The sequence below is a fragment of the Perognathus longimembris genome, chromosome 23 (assembly GCF_023159225.1).
Source record: "Perognathus longimembris pacificus isolate PPM17 chromosome 23, ASM2315922v1, whole genome shotgun sequence".
Lineage (NCBI taxonomy): Eukaryota > Metazoa > Chordata > Mammalia > Rodentia > Heteromyidae > Perognathus > Perognathus longimembris.
In genome coordinates, this window is record NC_063183.1 from 31,992,999 (window position 1) to 32,016,319 (window position 23,321).

Here is a 23,321-nt window from a genome sequence, read left to right on the forward strand (position 1 = left end):
TCAACCTACTGAGAAAGAGCCGGAAGTGTTGCTGTGGCTCAAGTGGTACAGTGCTGGCCTTGAACAAAAAGAGGAGGTGGGTTTGAGTTTAAGCCCAGGAGGAGCAAAAAAAATACAAATGAAAAATTAAATAAGGGGCTGGGTATATGGTCTACTGGTAAAGTGCTCACCTCATATACATGAAGCCCTGGGTTCGATTCCTCAACACCACATATATAGAAAAAAGTCAGAAGTGGCACTGTGGCTCAAGTGGTAGAGTGCTAGCCATGAGCAAAAAAGAGGCCAGGGGCAGTGCTCAGGCCCTGAGTTCAAGGCCCAGGACTGGCAAAAAAAAAAAAAGAACAAATAAGATTCAATGTTCCTTCTAAAATTTTTATGCAATATAAAGTGTTAGAACAGTCAAAAAAAAAAACAGCAGAAAACCCTTTCATCACCTAAAACATGGATATAAGGAGAAAGTATTTTTTCCTTTAATTTTAGCAGTATTGTTTTCTGAACTCAAGGCCCTATGCTTGCTAGGCAAGTTGTTCTACCACTTAAGTCATACTTCCAAGCCCCTAATTCTTACTTTAAAACTTGTTTCCATTATTTCCTCCTGTCTCTGCACCTCTACCTCTTCATGGCTGTCCTTTTATGAGATATTTAAGTACTGTACATTCCTAAAATAGAAAAATACTTCCTTCTCAAAAGGGAGCAGGATAGTGCTGCTTTCTCAGCTATTGTTTTAAATCACAATGAAAGCTGCTTTTGAAAGAGGCAAAATGTGTTCTTCTGAAGGCATACCTATCCCTCTTTACACAACTCTAGCCTTCAGACAGATACTTCACTCTCCTGTTAAAGGAATATGAATGAAGACAAATGGGTAGTTTTACTTAACATTCATAAATACAGTCAAAACACACAAAAAAAGGAATTCAACAAGCCAATTGTACATAATTTTCAAGCTAAAACAACAATGCTTCAAAAAGGCAATTTATTGTAGACAGCACAAACATGTTAAGCGAAAGAAAGGTTTTTTGGTTTCTTCTTTTGCCAGTCCTGGGCCTTGGACTCAGGGCCTGAGCACTGTCCCTGGCTTCTTTTTGCTCAAGGCTAGCACTCTGCCACTTGAGCCGCAGCACCACTTCTGGCCATTTTCTATATATGTGGTGCTTGGGAATTGAACCCAGGGCTTTATGTATACGAGGCAAGCACTCTTGCCACTAGGCTATATTCCCAGCTCTAAAAGAAAGGTTTTCATTAAAAAAAAAAAAAAAAGTGTTCTATAGAGCAATTCGCTATTTTGAAAATTATATTTCACAAGAACCTTCTATTTTATTGTTGGTGGTGGTGGTGATGGTCATGGGGTTTGAACTCAGGGACTGAGTACTGTCCCTGAGCTCTTTTTGCTCAAGACTAACACTCTATCCCTGAACCACAGTGTCATTTCTGGTTCTCTAGCAGTTAAATGGAGATAAGAGTGCCACAGACTTTCCTGCCAAGATTGGCTTTGGACCTCAATCCTCAGATTTCACCCTCCTGAGTAGCTAGGATTGCGGGCATGAGCCACCAGCACCCAGTTTGACAAAAACATATTATAAAACATATATCCTGCTTTTAATACTACATTGAAATCCTAAGTCTTTTCTGCATTAGTATATCTAGTCTCAAAAATAATCATAAAACCAGTGTTCAATTCATTTAGTATAATAGGTCATCAGAAGAATCTCAAAAGCAAAAAATAGGGCTGGGAATATGACCTAGTGACATGAGTGCTTGCCTCATACACATGAAGCCCTGGGTTTGATTCCCCAGCACCACATAAACAGAAAAAGCCAGAAGTGGCGCTGTGGCTCAAGTGGTAGAGTGCAAGCCTTGAACAAAAAGAAGCCAGGGACAGTGCTCAGACCCTGAGTTCAAGGCCCAGGACTGGGGGGGAGGGGGGAGTAAAAAATATTCAAGACAGACATTAAAAAGTTAAGCCAAATTCATTATTTCTCTCTAACTTTTACAACATTATACCAGTAATCACTGGCCAAAAAGTCACAGCCCTTTCCAAAACATGTATCATCTAACTTACCAATTGGCCTTTTTGCAGGGACAAACGCCTTCGGATTCTTCCCAGAGCGATGTGCTGTCGTGCCAGAGGATGCCATTTTGGAATTGGACGTTGAAGGCAACAGGGTACGTTGTTTCCTGGATTCAGCCACCTTGGCATTGGATGCTACCTTGGAGATGACAGTACTGAGGGTTGAGAGGTCCAGGACTGAGGGTCGCAACCTGCCTGTGATATAAGCAGCTAGCCTATTGGCTGGATGCAATGCCCCCATCTGTCCCAATAGCAACTTAGCCTGCGGGTAACTCTTACCATTAACCTGAAACAAGTGGCAAAGAGAAATTCTGTAAAGATAAAATTCTCTTGCTAACTTAACTCCTCTCCCTTGATGGGGTTTCATTTCTACAAGGGCTTAAAAGCCTATTTTTCAGATGTAAAGGGGGAAAAAGAAGTGGACTTTTTCTATTCAGGATAATCTGAGTACTTGAAAGGTGAAAAATGCCATCAACTGATATTCTGAAGTACTATCAGCTCCTTTACTTTACCGTTTGGAAACAAAATCTTAGAAACCCATCATTTCTGCATCCTAGTGATGCACACAAGATTACGCCCAAAAAATCATACAACTGTTTTACGTTAATTCTGGTGGAGCTATTAATATCAGTAAAATAAATCATCAGCAAAAACTGGGTGAATACATTCCACAGAATGTCTCTGGTAAAAAATCAGACACATAAGCTGGGTAGCAGTGACTCACACCTGTAATCCAGCTACTCAGGATACTGAGAGATCTGAGGATTGCAATTCAGAGTCAGCCTGAGCAGGAAAATCTGGAAGAGTCTTATCTCCAATTGACCAGCAAAAATACAGAAGTGGAGCTGTGGCTCAAATAGCAGAGCATTAGCATTGAGCAAAAAAGCTAAGGAACAGTGCCTAAGGCCTGAGTTCAAGCCCCATGAATGGCACAAAATAAAACAGAACAACTTTCAAGGTACTATCTTCACATGTTGGACAAAAGATGGGCTCAAAACAAATGTTGGCAAAAACAGGATAATTCTAGACAGTCACTAAACTGTCAAAAGAAAGTGAAACCAACAAATGAAGTACTTCTTTTCTGTGCTGCCTGAGTTCATTACATTGCTTATCTTGGGCAACAGCATAGACGTGTTTATTTGAAAGTAGAGTTTAAGAGCCAGGATGTAGCTCACATTGTTAAGAGTGCTTATAACAAGCAGGAGCTCCTGAATTCAAACTCAGTCCCACTATTTTTTTTTAAGCATTAAAAGAGAAATTTACTTCTAAATTATAGGATAACTAAGAGAACTAGAAAGAACAGCTATAGCAATTCACTCCATATTCAAAAACACAAAATTACTCTTTGCTACTTATAAAACTGTGCTTATTCCCAAAGAGATCAAGAATTTATCTGTTTCAAGTTGGAAACGAAAAAAACAGGATCTTGCCAGGGGCTGGTGGGTCACAGCAGCAATTCTAACTACTCAGGAGGCTGAGACTTGAGGATCGAAGCTCGAAACCAAACTAAGCAGAAATCCTTGTGAGACTCTTATCTCCAATTAACCAACTTTTAAAAAGCCAGAGTGGAGATGTGGCTCAAGTGGTAGAATGCCAGCTTTAAGTGAAAAAGTCAAGCAAGAGCATGAAGTCCGGAGTTCAAGCCCTAGTATCAACAACCCTTCTTCCAAAAAACTTTCCAAAAGTAAGCTTTACTATAGATTTTAAAAATATATATAGATACATTTATGTGTATGTATGTGTGTATATATATGTATACACACATATATGCAGCTATACATACATATGTACATAGTGTATGAAGGTAATTTTCTTCAGTATGTTTTAACCTCATCCCATCAAGAGGCCAGGTGTGCAATTTTCTACATTTGGTGTCATGTCAGTTCTCAAGAACTTTTGGAAATCATTTCAAAATTTCAGATTTTTGTATTAATTAGTGCCTGATTATTTAAGCAAGTTATATTGTTTTCATTTCCTTTTTTTTTTTTGCCAGTCCTGGGGCTTAGACTCGGGGCCTGAAGACTGTCCCTGGCTTATTTTTGCTCAAGGCTAGCACTCTACCACTTGAGCCATAATGTCACTTCTGGCTTTTTCTGTTTATGTGGTGCTAAGGAATCAAACCCAGGGCTTTGTGCATGCTAGGCAAGCATTCTACCCCTAAGTCACAATCCCAGCCCTCGGTTCCTTTTTCAAAAAAAGTATAGCCCTGTTTGTCCTTAGAACTCCTAGGCTCAAGCAATCCTCTCACCTCAACCTCCCACGGAGGACTGACAGGCACCTGCCAGCATGTGTCTGGCTTTTAACAATGACCCTGTTCTTAACAGAATACTGCAAAAAGAAAAAAAAAAATGTTTGTATGTTTACTTTAAATTCCTTATTTTCTCTACACTCCTCATTTTCTCTGATACTCCATCATGCTTTCCCAAGAGGAAGGTAATTTGCCTTTAGTGCACCAGAGACTGACAGGGAACACAGAGAACCAGTTCTTTGTTAAAAGTCAGGTACCTTTGGTCAGCCTTTGGGTGCTCTGAATAGGAAGTTGGGTCTATAAGGAAGCACAGAAACTGCTAAGACAAGACCATCTGCATAGCATAGGTTTTATGACTGAATTGTGCTGTTACAATGAGATTGTGAAGGAAGCAGAGTTCTCTTTAGTTCTTTTCTGTTTGTTTTCTTTCTTTCCCCCAACACTGTTTATTTAGACCAGGATGGCCTAAAACTGGCTCAAGCAATGGTCATGCTCTACCCTCCTAAGTAGGTCAGACTACATACCACCACTCTGCTCTCTTCATATCTCTTTCGAAAGTTACTTTGTGAAAGTTGTCTGTATGCAGTTGATGTCTTCAAGCAAGAGGAGAAAACCTTTCTGACTATGACTTACTTTTTAAGTCAGAACTTCTCTTTTCAAAGAACTTTCTAGGTGCCAATGTAGCTTTACTAAATATAACCACATGAATTACTCAACAGCAAGGAATAGAGGTATCTGGTTCCACAACAATGGCCACACAGACAAATCTCACAAATCAAAAGGAAAAAATATTAAGGAACTATAGTTCAATTCCTAAAAATTACATGTATTTGAATAACCACTTACTAAATTAACATTTTCCCCCAGGCTAGAGACATAATTTGATAGTAGAGCACTTGTCTAAGATGTGTGAGGCCCTAGGTTTAATTCCTATCATTGCTAAAAAACACAAACAACAATAGTAACCCAAGCTTCAAAACATATACATTGTCTTATTGCCTAACAAAGTCAATTGAAAGGGTTGCACACATTGGTAATCTCAACACTAGGAAAGTAAAGGCAAGAGAATATGGAGTTCTGGGCTAGCTTTGACTAAATAGTGAGACCCTATCTCAAAAATATAATAAAGCCAGGCACTGGTGGCACACACCTGTAAATCCTAGCTACTAAGGAGGCTGACACCTGAGGATTATAGTTTGAGGCCAGCCCGGGCAGAAAAGTCCCCGTGAGACTCTTCTCTCTCATTAACCACTTAAAAGCCAGAATTGGAGCTGTGGCTCAAGTGGTAGAGTAGCTAGCCTTGAGCACTAAGAGGCTCAGGGACAGCACCTAGGCCCTGAGTTCAAGCCCCATGACAGACCAAAAAAACATAACAAGGAAAACACTCTTCTCTCTATCCCTAATATCCTAAATATAGTTTTGTCTTAAAAGTTGTCTACTAATAATAAAGACCAAGATCTATAGTAAATCTTTGGTTCTCTTTGCTTGGTTCTCAAAGTATGACTAGAGCCAGAGAGAGCAGTAGCATTTAATAACAATTTTCTAGAAAGATGAAAGAAAAGCTATGTAAGCTAATATAAGGCTCTGTATTTGTATTTCTTTGTGAATGTGCCAAAAATTAATTCTAGGTATTCATCTAACTTAGACTTATTTCAAAAAGGGATAATCATTTTACTACCCAAATAATGTAAGGCCACAAAGGGCTCTGAAAAAGCCAAGTGTTATCTAAGTATAAAAAAAGTGCTATACCCAGATTAAAGATAATTCTCACCTGGATAAGCCCAGATGTGCTTGAACTGGCTTTACGTTTATAGGCCACAAGCTTCCCTGCAGGAGAAAGCCCTGCATAAAAAGGCAGACCTTTGCCTCCATGTAATCTCTCCCTCACTGAATCCAGGGCATCTGTCTGCACAGGAGAGAGATCATCCACTTTCCCAGGGGACAATGAACCATCAGGAGTCTCTGATCCAGATTTCTCAGCCATATCATCTTGATCTTGACATGATGGCATAGAAATTTTCACACGAGAAGAATAAACAGGAGGGCTCTTCTCACCCCGGCTCTTTCGCTGAGAAGCCAACTCAATGATGAAGCTGCCCACCTTAAGTGACTGTGGCATGTTGCTGTTGATGTGCTGGGATAAGATGCTCAAAATCTTGCTCCGGTCCTCTTCCCAGTTGCAGTCTGAGATGATCTCTATCAGTTTGGTAGGACCACCAGGTGACCTCTGATGCACAAAAGAAGTAGAAGAGGATTCCCCTTCATTGCAGGGAGACTTCCAGCTCTTTTCTGATAAAACAATTGAAAGATATTTCTGCTTCACAGCTGTTTTGTACTGAACTTAGAAAAAAAATCCAACAGTTGCTCAGTCCAATTCTCATATATTTTCCGTGACAATTTTTTATTTTTTTTTTTTTCGCTCCTGGGGCTTGAACTCAGGGCCTGGGCTCGATCCCTGAGTTTCTCGGGGCTCAAGGCTAGCACTCTACAACTTGAGCCACAGCACCAGCGCCACTTCTGGCCTTTTCTCATTATGTGGTACTAAGGAATCAAACCTAGTGCTTCATGCATGCTAGGCAAACATCTACCACTAAGCCACATTCCCAATCCCTTCAGTGGTAATGTAATAAGTTTAACATTCCTTACTTGGGAATTCTACAAAAAGAAAAAAAAAGCAAGATCTCACAGAATCAGACAATTCTTTTCACTACCCAGCTGACCAAACACTCTCATAAAAAAAAAAAAAAAGGAATCAGTCCCCTTAACACTGCTCTAAAAGGCTGTAGCTATTACACAATAGAGGTAGTAGCTTACAAAGTGTGACCTATAAACCAGATTAAGCATATTTGGTATAGGCTATTATTGATCTGACTGACTTGAAACATGAAAATAAGAGACAAACCTAAAAATGGGTGGGGGTGGGGATGTAACTAGGCATAGTGGATAGTGGTGGCACCTAACTGAATTCTAAATACTCAGGCGGCATAGATTAGGAAGACCTCAATTTGAGGGCCATCCTGAGCAAAAAATTAAGAGACTGAGCTGGGCACTAGTGGTTCACGCTTGTAATCCTAGCTACTCAGGAGTCTGAGATCATGGTTCAAAGCCAGCCTAGGCAAGAAAGTCTGTGAGACTCTTATATCCACCAGAAAACCAGACATGACACTGTGGCTCAAGTGACAGAGCGCTACCCTTGAGCTGAAGAGCTCAGGGACAGCGCCCAGGCTCCACGACCAACCAAAAAAAAAAAAAAAAAGGTTGGAGGCATCATAGCAATTCTGGAAATAGCCCCTACTAGGTAAATCAGTAATGTTTCTTCCATTCTCTCTGTGCTTTGTAGCAGTAGGTATAAAAGTCAACAGATGATGGCAATATTGCAAGATTTGGAATAGGCTAAAAAAAAAAAAAAAAACCGGCTGGGAATATGGCAAGAGTGCTTACCTCGGGGCTGGGGATATAGGCAGGCAAGAGTGCCTGCCTCGGATACACGAGGCCCTAGGTTCAATTCCCCAGCACCACATATACAGAAAACGGCCAGAAGCGGCGCTGTGGCTCAAGTGGCAGAGTGCTAGCCTTGAGCGGGAAGAAGCCAGGGACAGTGCTCAGGCCCTGAGTCCATAGGCCCAGGACTGGCCAAAAAAAAAAAAAAAAAAAAGAGTGCTTACCTCGTCTACATGAAGCCCTGGGTTCAATTCCCCAGCACCACATATATAGAAAACGGGCATAAATGGCGTTGTGGTTCAAGTGGCAGAGTGCTCACCTTGAACAAAAAGAAGCCAGGGACAGTGCTTGCCCTGAGTACAAGGCCCAAGACTGGTTAAAAAAAAAAAAAAAAAAAATCACTCACAACTTTGCTAAATTTCTCACGTCATAATATACTACCTGAAAGTGAATTTTTTTCTCTTTGAAAACAAGAGTATTAAACTAACACAGGCTTACTTATCTCAACTTTTGGCAGAAGTCAGAAAATAAGCAGGATAGGTGACATATCCTGGATTGGTAGACTGGGGTTTCTGCCATAAAGAATCCAGAGCTATATAATTATTATCAAATGGCAAAATCTAGTTTTCATTCTGACCTTGTGCTTTATCAGAATCATCCTCCAAGTCACATATGGGCTGCTGTTCAGAATCAGGTTCCTGAGGAGAAGATAAACAGAGAAATACTTCAACACATATGCAATCTATAGATAGTAAGACATAAGCATTAAATCTCTCACAGAAGTATAATCACAAGATTACAAAATCAGCAATTTCACATCTATACTCAGAGGATAACTACCACATTATACAATCCAGAGGAAAAAAGTCTTATATACCAAGAATATTTTTAATACTTACTGAGTCATTAAGAAAGTAATTTACAATATACAATAATACAGTCTAATACAGAAGGAAGAATAATTGATTTTTAGGAGGACAAGCTTTGGTTAGGAGTTTTGACAAAACTCACCTATAAAGAAAGATGGAAATTGTAGTAATTACATATAAGTAATTTAAATCCAGAGATATTTACTTGTTCATTACTCCAGGATAAAAAAAATCATACAAAGTATTTAGTAAACCTGAGGGATAGATCATTGGAGTGCATATGCAGAAAAATAAGACTGATTTACATGTCATGTAAGCCTAGGGAAGACTAAATTATTCTGATAGCAAGGCAAATTCTAATACCAGCAATAGGGAATTGGAAGTTAAAAGGCTAGTTATGTAACAAGTAATTCACCTTTGTACTATGGTTCTCAGGACTAGACTGGTACGAACTCTGTTGATGAAATGATGGAGATGGGGATGGGGATGGGGATGGTTGTCTCTGTTCCTCTTTTTTTCGTTCATATACTCGAACTCGGGCACAAGTCATCATACTTTCAAAGTATAAATAGACTGGGTCTTTGTCCTCTTCCCGTATCTGTAAGTTTCATACAATAACATTTCATAACAATAGTAAAAAATGGTTTCTTAAGGCTCCAAATGAAGGATGCTTTATCTTGGCGTCCATTACAATAGTGGAAAATTTTAATGCCAGCTCCAAAGTGAAATAGTAAAAGTACAGTTCTATGTGCTGAACTTTTGGTGCTCAGAAAGGATCTAATTTTCAAGAAATTTTATATCACACTAAAGTACAGCTTTTCATAATTGCTTTAAGCAAAAGTTTTTAGTAAGTTAATAATCATCGTGTTGTACAAGTTTTAAGTAGTTGCGTTTATTTTCCATACTTTATCACAGACAGTAATAGATAAGCACTGGTAGAGACCACACATATCGTAGGTACCACAGTAGAGGAATTTCAGAGTTACTATCTGTGCTGACACATACAGTGTACAGTTACTTTAAATCTTCAAATTTACTGCTATTATTGTGTATAAAAATATCCTTTTAGAATAGCCTGTTTTTCTGCTAGTAATATGAACTATATACTAGTATTCTACACAGCACTATTAACAATATCTTTAAAAGATTTTGCAAGTCATGTTAAAAAAAAATCCCTAGTGAACTTCATGAAGAGATGGCTACTATTACTCACCTATACTTTTATATGTGTCAGCAACTAAACTGATTAAACCAGGAGAGAAGATATCTTACAGAAGATATCTTACCTTTGGAACTTACAATTAAAAAAAAAGAAACTCCAGGCTTACCACAGGATTGGGTTTAGGCGTATATGACCGAGCAGGTTTCATTCCAGTGAGCAGTTTGCCCTTCACAGTAGGCAATACTTCTGGCTGAGGCATCAATAATGGTTTCATAGGCTCGATGACAGAAGGTGTTGGGATATAAACAGGCTCTGGATCAACTTCACCTTCTACTTTTACCCACAATGGGTAATGTCGAACCGGCCGCTCAGGCTCTGTTTCACATATAGCTTAACAAAAAAAGGTTAAGAATTTTAAGGTGCTTTTGACAATAGATGTGAAGCAGTGAAACAATCAATGACAAAACAAAGTATGCTCCCTCACAAAAGGCAGTAACTTACAGAAATCAAACAGATGATCCCTAAAAACCCTTTTAGTTGTTGTCCTCATATACCTTCATTAACTTATCTATTAACCAAAACTTTCTTGAAAACCTATTACCAGATAGTATGATTCACTAAAATAAACACAGCTAGGAATAAAATCCTTAGTATATACATCTTTTGCATCTTTTGTCAAACTTATTTTTAAGTGTGTGTGTGTGTGTGTGTGTGTGTGTGTGTGTGTGTGGTATGTGCACACATACCAATAGTGAAACTTCAACTCAGCCTACATTCTTGCTTGGCTTTTTTTGCTTAAGGTTGGTTGGTACTCTACCACTAGAATAACACTACTCCCTTTCATAGATGTTATTTTAAATGCTATTTTTACTTCAATTTCCAATTGTTCACTCTTTTATATTATATGATATATCTTGCAACCTTATCAACTAATGTATAGTTCTACTAACATTTTTTTAAAAGATTTTTAGGACTTTTCTATCTATGAATAAAGCCAGTTAATTTCTATCCTTTCCAATCTAGACCTTTCTCATATCTCCATATACATTGGCTTGAACACCTGCGAATGTGCATGCATGTCTATTTATTGTTTTGAGACAGTGTCTGGCAATGTTACTGATACTGTTCACAACTGAGGCTCAGCCTTTAGTGTGTTAAGTGTTGCTGCATCCAACTCTTCAGTGTTAATGGTTAAATGTAAGTAAAGTACATATTCTTCTTCACTTCCAATCTTTCAATGAAGAACACCACACCCAATTATAAAGTGTGTCACAGATTCTCTTTATCAGATTGAGGAAGCCCCAGGACTGGGTAAATAAATAATAAAAATTTCCACTGTTATCAGGCATCAGTGGCTCACACCTACAATCTTAGTTACTCAGAGGCTGGGATCTGTGGATCATTGCTGGAACCAGTTCAGGCAGACAGTGCAGACAAAACCATGGAATCTTATGTTCAATGAAGTAGAGGGTGGTTCAAGTGCAACCATAAGCAAATAACCCTCAATACTGACACAAAGAAAAAAATAATTTCCACTGAGATGTTTATATGCTTTTGTATGGTAATGGCAAACTACATTAGTTGGTCCTTCCCCCTACCCCTTCAATACTGGGTTTAAATCCAGCCAAGCTTGCTAGGCAGCTATCTATGAACTCTTAATTGATACTCACTGTATTCCAATTTTTTTCTCTTCTTCTTTTCTTTTGATTGGTCCTCCTCTTCCCTGACTCCAGATCCTCCTTCTTTTGCCTCTTCTCCCATAGTATCATAAAACACTGGATCTCGAAGTGAAGCCTTCCTCTGGAAATGCTTAGTTTTGGATCCACCTTTAACAAGTACAACTTTTCTTTTCAAACAAGTACAGCCAAACATGCAATCTGGCCGCTGGCAGTGAGCAGGTTGGCGCTTCTCCAAGGCTAGACTGGAACATACACAACCCAGACGACAAAAGTCGTTGTTGCATGGAGGAGCTCGTTTCCTTATGATTGTGTGGATAGGTTTAGTTTTAAGAGATGCCTAAAGTTAAAGCATAAAGTCATAATTTTACTAAATCATCCTCTATCACACCAATGACTTACAGTCATGTATTAGTCTGCCTTCCTCTCTTTGAGTACTTGAGTACTAATAGCATAAAAGTACAAAAAGAGAAGTCAGACCATAAATATAACTATGGCTCTGAGTAATATATCAGTACAAGACAATATTCTTTATTAATTATGAGCAAAAATATCAAGGATGAATTTCTTCAAGAGAAACCACCAGCGGGGGTTTAGAAAACTATGGCCCACAAGCCAAACCTAGTAAGTTTCATAAATTTTCAGTGGAACACACACAATCCTGTTCATTTGCCTGTGGTACAACAGTACCTGACTTCAGAGTATATAGTCTACGGCTGGAAATATGGCCTAGTGGCAAGAGAGCTTGCCTCATATACATGAAGCCCTGGGTTCGATTCCTCAGCACCACATATATAGAAAATGGCCAGAAGTGGCGCTATGGCTCAAGTGGTACAGTGCTAGTCTTGAGCAAAAAGAAGCCAGGGACAGTGCTCAGGCCCTGTGTCCAAGCCCAGGACTGGCAAAAAACGGAACAAAAACAAACAACAACAACAAAAACATTGCCAGAGTATATAGTCTGTAGATCTCAAATATCTACTATCTAGCCTTTTACAGAAAGGTCTATTCTAGAGTAACAAAAAAGGAAGATAAATAAACAGGAATGACTCTAAGGAATAATAATAAAGGAAAGACATAATCCATATTAAGTCTCAAAACAGCTCATAATCTTCAGCTCTAGAATTCTGTATGGAATTTTAAAATAGAAGGTAGAGTCATGACTTAAAACTACCACCATGGCTGCTGTGTCATTTCACATGCACCAGAGACTGCCAAGTTAGGTGCATCACCAATAAATTAAAAATGCTTAATACACCTGGGTGAAGTGGCTCATGCCAGTAATCCTGTCTACTAAGGAGGCAGAGAATGGAAAGATCTCGGTTTGAGAGCAGTTGGGCAAAAAATCAAGTAGGACACCACCTTTAATCAATAATCCTGGCATAGCAGAACATGCCTGTAATATCAGCTATAAATACATAGGAGGAATAAGGTACTGAGGCCAGCTCTGGATAAAAAGAGAGAGAGAGGAGAAGGGGGGGGGGGGGAAGAGAGAGAGAGAGAGAGAGAATGAATATTCGATCCAAACAAATCCAAAAGAAAAAACAAGGTGAGTGCATGGCTCAAGTAGGAAAGCATTTATTTGCCTGGCAGGCATTAGAACTGAAATTCAAACTCTATTGCCTAGCCAAAACCAAAATTTTACTGAGAGATCAAGATTTTCCTCCATGGGTTTAGTAATTCTTGGACTTGTTTGGATTTAGAACCTTGAAAAATACATTTCTTGTTTTAAAAACAAAATCAGCACAGGCTGGGGATATAGCCTAGTGGCAAGAGCGCTTGCCTCATATACATGAAGCCCTGGGTTCGATTCCCCAGCACCACATATACAGAAAATGGCCAGAAGTGGCGCTGTGACTCAAGTGGCAGGGTGCTAACCTTGAGCAAAAAGAAGCCAGGGACAGTGCTCAGGCCCTGAGTCCCCAAGGCCCAGGACAAAAAAAAAAAAAAAAAAACAACCAAAATCAGCAAATATATTCATCCATGCCTCAGACAATGAAATTTTGAGATTTTTAGAATGGCTAAGTGGGGGCTGAGAATATGGCCTAGTGGTAAAGTGCTCACCTCGTACATATGAAGGCCTGGGTTCCATTCCTCAGCACCACATATATAGAAAAAGCCATAAGTGGCACTGTGGCTCAAGAGTGCTATGCTAGCCTTGCGCAAAAAGAAGCCAGGGACAGTGCTCAGGCCTTGAGTTCAAGCCCTAGGACTGGTTAAAAAAAAAAAAAAATCCAACTCTACCATATCACTCTGCACTAAGATAACTTAGTAAAGAATTTCCTCAGTTGTCACCCAGGTAATTAAATCCTAAACACTACCTGATCCTCTTCCAAAAAGCCACCATCCTTTATCTAGCCAAACACTAGTGCCTGAAGAAAACAGCCAATACTTACTTGAGCAGTAAGCAGAGTTGTCAAGGAAACATCTGCACGCTCTTCTGTGATATAGGTCCTTGGTTTTCCTTCCCAGAGGGCACAGTCTTCCAGGTCCATCAGCTTCACCTGAGATTTAGACAGGCCTGGAGGGCGGGTTCCCTGCTGCTGCTGTTGCTGCTGCTGCTGCTGCTGCTGCTGCTGTGCCTGACGTAAACTAATCTGCCTTGGAAATACATTTTCATCTAAAGTTGGCACAACAAAGTTATTCACCTGATTATCCAAGATGGTGCTTGAAAGATTTTTGGTAGTCTTATCTCCTGGAGTTGCATGAGAGTGTTTCTGCTTTGGTGAAACAGGGTAGGGTAAAATGGACTTATAAGATGATTTAGTTCGGCCACTGAGAGCTGTCTGTCTATTCTGAGACTTTGCCTTTCGAGAGGCAGTGGGCACAGAATGAGGCTTCAAAGAGTAAGAGGTAGAAGGGGAAGTAGTAGATTGCTTCTTCAGTACACTATCAAGTGTGCGTACATAGCTGGTACTCTTGGTAGGCAGTTGGTATACCACAGGAGATGTGGGGGCATTTGAAGAGAAACCCATGCTTGTTTCCATCAGCTTGCCTTCATTTTCCAAGTACTCATCCAGCTTATCACTACAGAAAGCAGAGCGGTTTTTCAGTGAACCTTCTGAATTCCCACCTAGAAATAAAAGAGACACATATTTCAATCTTGTGCCACAATGTAACTCAGTGATGGCTCAAGGGAAAAAGAAAGCCAGATGTTGTGGCTCACATATGTAATTCTAGGTACTCAGAAGCTGAGACTCTGAGGATCATGGTTTCAAGTCAACATAGGTAGAAAAGTTAAGAACATTTCCAAAAATAACCAGCAAAAAGTCATGCTAGGTGGTAGTTTCAGCCAAGCAAACCCAGCAAGCACAAGGTCCTGGGTGCAAACTCCAACAAAAAAAAGCAATCTAGAAAAGATATCCTAAGATAACATAAACAAAAGCAGACTGAGTAACAGATAGTAATTAGATGAAAATTCATTCTTTAACCCAAACAGCAATTACATTAAAACCTTTTCTGGCTTTTCTGGCAGAGAGAGAGAGAGAGAGAGAGAGCCCGCAAGAGCACCAGCGCTCAGGCAATGCTTGAGAATGAAAATGATACAATGTTGTTTTGAAAATTCAGGGACTATTAAGCTAGAAATAGTTAGGAAACTAAGCCCCACCCAGGCTTTACTTTTAAAGAAAATAAAAATTAGTTTGATTACTTCAATTTAAAATATGGAAAGAAAACAGTTTAGGGTTTTGAATTCAGGACCTTGGACTTGCTATGCAACTGTTCTGCCACTTGAGCCACATGCCCAGTACTTCACGTTATTTTTTTAATGTTAAGACTTCCTTTTTTTGTGAGGCAGTGTCCGGTGTTTTTGTCCAGGTCGAGACTGGACTATGACCCCCTACCTACAGTCTCCCCCACTGGAACCATTGGCACACACCACCAAGGTCGGCTTATTTACTCAGAAGTGGTCTCATTACCTTTTTGCTAGGAAGACCCTCTAACTAGGATTTACTTTTTTTTTTTTTTTTTTTTTGCCAGTCCTGGAGCCTGAACACTGTTCCTAGCTTCTTTTTGCTCAAGGCTAGCACTTTGCCACTTGAGCCACAGCACCACTTCTGGCTTTTTCTATATATGTGGTGCTGAGGATTCAAACCCAGGGCTTCATGTATACAAGGCAAGCACTCTAGCCACTAGGCCATATTCCCAGCCCCATCATTTACTTTTTTTGTTGTTATTGGTTGTGGGGTTTGAACTCAGGGCTTGGGCATTGTCCCTGAGTTCTTTTGCTCAAGGCAAGCACTCTACACTTTGAACTATAGTACCACTTCTAGTTTTTGAGGGGTTAATTGGAGATAAAGAGTATCAAGGGGACTTTTCTGCCTCAGCTGGTTTTGAACCATGATCCTCAGATTTCAGCATCCTGAGTAGCTAGGATTACAAGTGAGCTACTGACACCCAGATTTCAGCCTCCTGAGTAGCTATGATTATAGGTGAGCGACTGACACCTAGCATTATGATCTACTTTTATCTCTGACTACCAAGTAGCTAGGATTACTGTGTCCAAACCAAAAAAAAATTGGCTACAGGTTTTGGAAATATTTAGAATGTTAAAAAAAATTTAAAAAAATACACCAACCAGGCATAATGATACATGCCCTATTCTCACCACTTTGGAGACTTTTAAAGAAGACCAATCGTTCAATGCCAGCCTAGGATACACAATCAGACTTCTGTCTTAAAATGAACAAACAAAAGACCCTCCATACCTTCATTTCTATTTGCAGAAGCACCATGAAATTTGCCCCTCCAGCCCTTGATCTTGGTGAAGTCGTTGGTCTTTCCTGTCCTAGATACAAAGGGAAAGCCAGCATCTGTAAAGAAAAAGAGGTGACTAAAATCATATCAAGCCAATATAATATTACATCATTACTAAAACTACCTAAAATGTATTTATTTACCACAAGAGACAAAACATTTGCTCGAAAATACTGATAATTTCTTTTTAATTGGCATTACAACTAATCTAAACTTTAAGGGGAAAAAAGTGTCTAACTTTACAAACATTACATACTTACCAGGAGAGGCAGGGTTGGTTCCTGTAAGGTTCCAAAAAGGAAAGCTGGTGGCTGGAGCCAAAGGTAGTTGCACTCCCAAATATTTAAGATCAATGCTCATTGTTGGGTCCACTGAATTCAATTTTAATCCCACTACAAATAAAAAAGATCCACTTTCAAACAGTTCCACAATCCATGCCTTGCGATATGAACTATTTGTATAACATCTCCTCCCCCCTCCTACTGAATGTTGGCATGGTGGAATGTGGAAGAAAAGTTATAGAGTATTTATGACTATGTGTATGAAAACACAGAGCAAAGAAAGAAAAGAGAGATAAGGAGAGAAATGGGGATAGGAGGGGAAGGGGGAGAGGGAGGAAGGAGAGAAGAGGGAGGGAGCAAGGGAGCAAAAGGAGCAAGCAAGCCACCATGCCTCTCAACCAGACATGGTGACATAACCCTAGCCACTCGGGAGACTGAAACCCTGAAATCTGAAGATCTTGAGTTAAGGCCAGTCTGTCTCAGAGGAAAAAAGAGAGAGAGAGAGAGAGAGAGAGAGAGAGAGAGGGAATTATACTTGGTAAATTAACCTTTTTTGGTCTTGTTGGCAGTAGGGCATAACTCGGGGCCTGGGAGCTGTCCCTGTTTTTCTGCCCAAAGCTCTACCACTCTGAGCCATAGCTCTACTTGTGTTTTGCTTGTGGTCAATTGGAGATAAGTCTCATGGACTTTGTTGCCAAGGCTGGCTTTGAACTACGAGTCTCAAACCTCAACTTCCAGAGTAGCTAGCACCCAGCTTTCAACTTTTTCTTTGACAGCTTATAATGTTTAGACTCTAAAGTAAAATAAATAAGTCAGTATTTTGAAAACACCAGTAGTAGAGTAGGAGTCAAAAGGACAAACTATTCCAAGAAGCACATCTAAAATTAAAGATGTAAGAAACCAAAATTTAAGCATGGCTTATAATCTTGTATTATAATATAAATGGGGTAGAGTGATTACTACCATGATATTGTAACTACTACAGACATCACTGTTGTAAGAAAATTAAGCAACATAATTAAGGATAAAGTAATCTTGTACAACTGAAAAGAAAACTTTTTAATTAACTCCCCAGTGCATATATAAATATATAAATTAGGTATATGCAATGACACAATGAGATATAAAAATATTCTTCTATTTACACACCTAAATATATTACTAAAGATATAAAGACATGTAGGAACCAACCTCCACAAACAAAAATAACAAAAAGTTAACAAGAACAGAAACTGGGGGCAGGGGGATACTGGATGAAAAGAATGACCCAAATAAATAGAACATTCTTGGTCTGTGAATGTGGCTAAGTGGTAGAATGCTTGCCTAGCATGCATGAAGCCCTGGATGAAATTCCTCAGTACCACATAAACAGAAAAGGCCAGAAGTGGTTCTGTAGCTCAAGTGGTAGAGTGCTAGCCTTGAACAAAAAGAAGCCAGGGACAGTGCTCAGGCCCTGAGTTTAAGACTGTCAAAACAAAAAAAACTGGGGCTGGGGATATGGCCTACTGGCAAGAGTGCTAGCCTTGTATACATGAGGCCCTGGGCTCGATTCCCCAGCACCACATAAACAGAAAACAGCCAGAAGTGGCACTGTGGCTCAAGTGGCAGAGTGCTAGCCTTGAGCAAAAAGAAGCCAGGGACAGTGCTCAGGCCCTGAGTTCAAGGCCCAGGACTGGCCAAAAAAAAAAAAAAACCAACTTACATTCTTACCATATTTTTTTCATCTAAGCTACTAGTATTTAAAAAAAAAATCTAGATCTGTGTTTTAGTTTTGTTGTTCTTTTTGTGCTGGTTGCAGCTTGAGCTTACACCTATGCTTTTGGCTTGGCTTTCTTGCTTAGGGCAGGTGGCTCTACCATTCAAACCACAACTCAAATCCAGCATTTTGCTGGTTAATATGACACAGAATCTCAGCCCAGTCTGACTTCAAACCACAATCCTCTAGGTCTCAGTTACCTGAGTAGCTAGGATTACAGGTATGAGCCACCAGGACCCAGCCAGATGGGTGTTTTTTTTTTGTTTTTGTGGTGGTACTAGGACTTGAACTCAGGGCCTGGGTGCTATCCCTTAGCTTTTTCCAGTCAAGGCTGGAACACTACCATATAAGCCATAGCTCTGCTTCTGGCTTTTTGCTGGTTAACTGAAAATAAAGAGTCTCTCAAATTTTCCTGCACAAGCTGGCTTCAAAAAGCAATCCTCAGATCTCAGCTTCCTGAATAGTTAGGATTACAGGCATGAGCTACCATTCCACTCTATATATACTTTAAGGAAAAACTGTAGATGTAGGGGGGAAATAATGCAAATTGAGAAGGGAAGAGTAGGGTTGGGAGGGATTGAAAATGATGAAAGAGATGATATTGACCAAGATACATTGTAGTTGTGAACTGATCTGTTGATCTCCTTCATATAACTTCTTAAAATAATGAAAACATAATTTAAAAAATTAGAAATGCAAATTGAGATGTACTACAATATATGAAATCAAGGATGGAAGATAAAGAGAAAAAAAAGACTTACAAATAAGTCTTACAAAAAGAAGATAAAAGAGAGAAGAAAATTTGCATATATATTAGATAGATATAGATTTGCATATATTTTGGAGACTATTACCTTCTTGAAGACCAGGATGTATCACCTGCTTGTGCCTCAAGGATTTCAGATCTTCTATTAATTCTTTTTCCAGTTGGGAAATTTTTGCTCTGTAGCCTACTCATAAAACAATAATAAAATTAAGTATTCTATACTATGAAAGAATAAATACTGTATACTTCACTACTAGAGCCCAATGCATGTATTTCATTTTATACCATTACATAATACCTGGATCATTTATGGTTGATGCCTGAAGACTAGTAGGTTCTTCTGTTGTCCCATCAACTGCATGAACATCTAGAGCTTCCTATAAATTAAAAAAAATAAAATGTAGTTTGTATTACTTATACAAATTTAAAATCAGGATTGAAAAAAAAAACAGCAGAGGAAAATACCATGTTTAGGGACTGGGGATATGGCCTAGTGGCAAGAGAGCTTGCCCTCGTATACATGAGGCCCTGGGTTCGATTCCCCAGCACCACATATACAGAAAATGGCCAGAAGTGGCGCTGTGGCTCAAGTGGCAGAGTGCTAGCCTTGAGCAAAAGGAAGCCAGGGACAGTGCTCAGGCCCTGAGTTCAAGGCCCAGGACTGGTCAAAATAAATAAATAAATAAATAAATAAAGTTCTATAAATACTTTCAAAAAAAAAAAAGAAAATACCATGTTTACAGTGATAACCCCAAGTTGCTAGAACATAAGCAATTTTTGTTTCATATCTTTTAGTATTTTCTGAATGGCCTACATTAGCACTAACATTTAATCATCAGGGGTGAGGGATAAAAGCCCAAAGCTCTTGCTTAGTGTGTGTAACGCTCTGGGTTTGATTATCAGAAATACAAAAAAAAAATTTTTTTAAGATTCAGAAAAAACAAAGCCAAAACCAAAGCTTATCATGATGAAATACAATTGTAATCCTAGCCCTTGAGAGAGCAAAGAAGAAAGAGCCTAAAACAAAAAGAGCCTACAATTAAAAAACAAAGTGTCTGAATAAGCCAGGTGCTGGTGACGGACATCTGTAATACTAGCTACTCTGGAGTATGAGCTCTGAGGATCTAGTTCAAAGCCAGTCTAAGCAGGAAATTCTGTGAGATTCTTACTTCCAATTAAACACTAGAAAATCAGGAGCTAAGGTTCAAAGTGGTAGAGGACTAGCCTTGAGGAAAAAAGAGCTCAGGGGCAGTGCCCAGGCCCTAAGTTCAAGCCTTACAAACAACAACAACAAAAAAGTGTGGCTGAATATAGTAATCTCAGCTAATTTCATACTTTCAATTTGCATGTTGATTTCCCAGTGCCTAGATAGCTCACTAAGTAACTAACAAGCAGGGAAGGAAAGGGATATGGCCTAGTGGCAAGAGTGCTCGTCTCACATACATGAAGCCCTGGGTTCGATTCCCCAGCACCACCTATACAGAAAACGGCCAGAAGTGGTGCTGTGGCTCAAGTGGCAGAGTGCTAGCCTTGAGCAAAAAGAAGCCAGGGACAGTGCTCAGGCCCTGAGTCCAAGAACCAGGACTGGCGGAAAAAAAAAAAAAAATCCAAGAACAGATAAAAGGAATTAGACATCCAACATCTGCTTAGCACACTTAAAAGGTCTTTAGACACCCTCTCAACTTATAGCTGGAAGCTACACACCTGTCATCCCAAACTATTTAGAAAGCTGAGATTGGGGAGATAGTGGTGCCAAGCCAGCTCCAGGCATAAAAGTCCCTAAGACTCTGCCTCCATGGAGAGAAGGAGAGAAGCTGGATGTAGTAACATATACTTGTGATTCAACTGCAGCTCAGGCATGGACCCAGACACCTATTCTAATGAAAAACAGGGCTAGTGGTATGACTTGGGTTTATCATGCTAGCCTAGCAAGGACAAGGTCCCAGTTCTAACCCTCAGTACTACATACTAAACTAGCAGAAGCTAGTCCCACTAGAATTTTCAATGTACGCAGGCAAATATTCTAATTCTGACAACACTGAAGACTTATCCTTCCGCGATGTGGAAAGTACATTATCAGGGAGTTCAGAAACCTTCACTGTGCTTTTGGTAACAGCACAAAGCTCCAGATAGACTACTGGCATCATTGCAGCATCTAATTTGAATGTTTTCGTTTTAGCAATACCTAAAGGGGTGTTTGGGACCCATTTAGAAGATGAATGGTCAGTTTCTAAATTATCAATTTTATTGTGTCGCTTTAGCTGTTTATCTAGTATCAGATCTTCATCACTGTTTGAGTATACATCTGTTTCTTCATCAGTCTCTTCTTGTTTCACAGAGACCCCTTCTGGGTACTCCCCAAGTTCATACTCATAATCATATTAGATTACTATAAAACATATAAGACAGTCTATAACGTTAGTAAGGCTTCTCTATTCTTTTCTTATTCTGAGAATAGAACCCAAACTTGGTACTGAACGCTCTGCTCACTGACTGGCACTCTACCAAGTCAAGCCTCCTACCACTACTAAGACTTGTAGAATGTGATTGTCTAATAGTACTTTACTTCTCCTAAATTGGGTAGGAGAGCTGGAGTATCCCAAAAGACTTTTTAAAAGGCCTGGATGTGGTGTGCATGCACAACTATGTAGCAGGATATGGTAAGAGGCTAGCCCTAAACAAAAGTGGGAAACACTCCAGCACCACCAAGTTAATTCATTGAAGTCTGTAATAGTAACTTTTTATAAAGGCATAGCTTTTAAAGCTATTTCAAATAAAGTATCTTTAATGATGCCTATTCAACTTAAACCCCACACTATGGAGACACTTCCTCTCCCTTCTCCAAGCCACCTCATAAACGGATAGATTCACAAAACTGGATTTTAAGTTACCAGCCAATATACAGTAAGACTAATTTTATGGGCCTTTATAGAGGGTTGAAAACTACCATCTTACCTTTGATTCAAAGGAAACAAAGAGAACACCATCCACATCTTCCAGATCAGGCTTCACATCAGGAAAGGCATTTGCAGAGCCTACAGATGTGTTCTTTGTAAAAGATAAAGCCTTGCCCATGTTTTTAGGTGGTCTGCCTGCTTTGGAGAGTTTCAGTTTTCGAGGCCTTCCTCTTTTTCCAGGGGCATTTGGAGAAGCATTCTGATTAGCACTCACAGACTTCGGGGATGGGGATGTTGCAATCTTAAGCATAGTTGTCCGCTTTCTGCCTGAGTCCTCTTTTCCTGAAAACAAGTCCCCAGCTAAACCATTTGTACTGTTATGTATTTCTGAGTTAATACTATTAAATACCTCAGGACAGTTCCACTGAGGCTCTTTAAGTAAGGAATATTTTTGTGCCACTCTAAGGTCTGGTGACTGTTTTCTAAGACCATTTTCTGACTCGTTGGCTAAGCAGAAGCTAGTCCCACTAGAACTTTCAATGTACGCAGGCAAATATTCTAATTCTGACAACACTGAAGACTTATCCTTCCGCGATGTGGAAAGTACATTATCAGGGAGCTCAGAAACCTTCACTGTGCTTTTGGTAACAGCACAAGGCTCCAGATAGACTACTGGCATCTTTGCAGCATCTAATTTGAATGTTTTCGTTTTAGCAACACCTAAAGGGGTGTTTGGGACCCATTTAGAAGATGAATGGTCAGTTTCCAGATTATCAATTTTATTGTGTCTCTTTAGCTGTTTCTCTAGTATCGGATCATCATCACTGTTTGAGTACACATCTGTTTCTTCATCAGTTTCTTCTTGTTTTACAGTGACCCCTTCTGGGTACTCCCCAAGTTCATAGTCATAATCATCTAGAGGTTCCTCTTTAACAACAACATTAAAGCTTCCATTTGGGTCTAATGGTGAATCCATATGGGAACCATCTTCAAAACTGTTGGCAAGAAGACTAGAAACAGGGGAAGGATAAAGAGTACAGAACAACCCATAAATGATAACTCAAAGAGGGAAAAGAAAAAGAATTTTAAAACCAAATTAACCTGCCAGATTTCATAAACTATTCCTCAAAAACAAGGTTCTCAAAAGCAGCTCAGCAAAATTCTAATTTTAATCAATTTTTCATAAAAATATAGAAATAAAAGCAACATTTCCTTATCACTGTAAACCACATGGAAGACATTATAATACTTTTAGGTATTTTCAAATGAACGAAATTTTGAAAGTCAACTAGCACGGAGACAAAAATCAAACTCAACATTCTAGATACTATAGGCCAGGAGCTGTAGCTCACCTCTATAATCCTACCTACTCAGGAGGCTGAGTTCCAAGGACTGGGGTTTGAAG

The 23,321-nt window shown here is 39.5% G+C and overlaps 1 protein-coding gene across 15 annotated transcripts in view; it reads right to left on the bottom strand.

The window, feature by feature from the left end:
* Mga (MAX dimerization protein MGA) overlaps window positions 1–23,321 on the bottom strand; it is a 79,930-nt gene that overhangs the window by 26,513 nt on the left and 30,096 nt on the right. For 7 of the 15 annotated variants that reach the window (XM_048332358.1, XM_048332360.1, XM_048332359.1 and 4 more), the window contains exons 3-14: window positions 21,975–22,926; window positions 19,318–19,396; window positions 19,108–19,203; window positions 16,477–16,608; window positions 16,168–16,272; window positions 13,858–14,534; window positions 11,459–11,804; window positions 9,955–10,178; window positions 9,042–9,224; window positions 8,395–8,455; window positions 6,088–6,605; window positions 2,060–2,354 (exon numbers count right to left, since the gene is read on the bottom strand). In XM_048332358.1, coding sequence (XP_048188315.1) covers window positions 2,060–2,354; window positions 6,088–6,605; window positions 8,395–8,455; window positions 9,042–9,224; window positions 9,955–10,178; window positions 11,459–11,804; window positions 13,858–14,534; window positions 16,168–16,272; window positions 16,477–16,608; window positions 19,108–19,203; window positions 19,318–19,396; window positions 21,975–22,926 — 3,668 coding nt within the window. The remainder of the gene's footprint in view (window positions 1–2,059; window positions 2,355–6,087; window positions 6,606–8,394; window positions 8,456–9,041; window positions 9,225–9,954; window positions 10,179–11,458; window positions 11,805–13,857; window positions 14,535–16,167; window positions 16,273–16,476; window positions 16,609–19,107; window positions 19,204–19,317; window positions 19,397–21,974; window positions 22,927–23,321) is intronic. The other 8 variants (XM_048332368.1, XM_048332364.1, XM_048332369.1 and 5 more) reach the window with 6 other exon arrangements.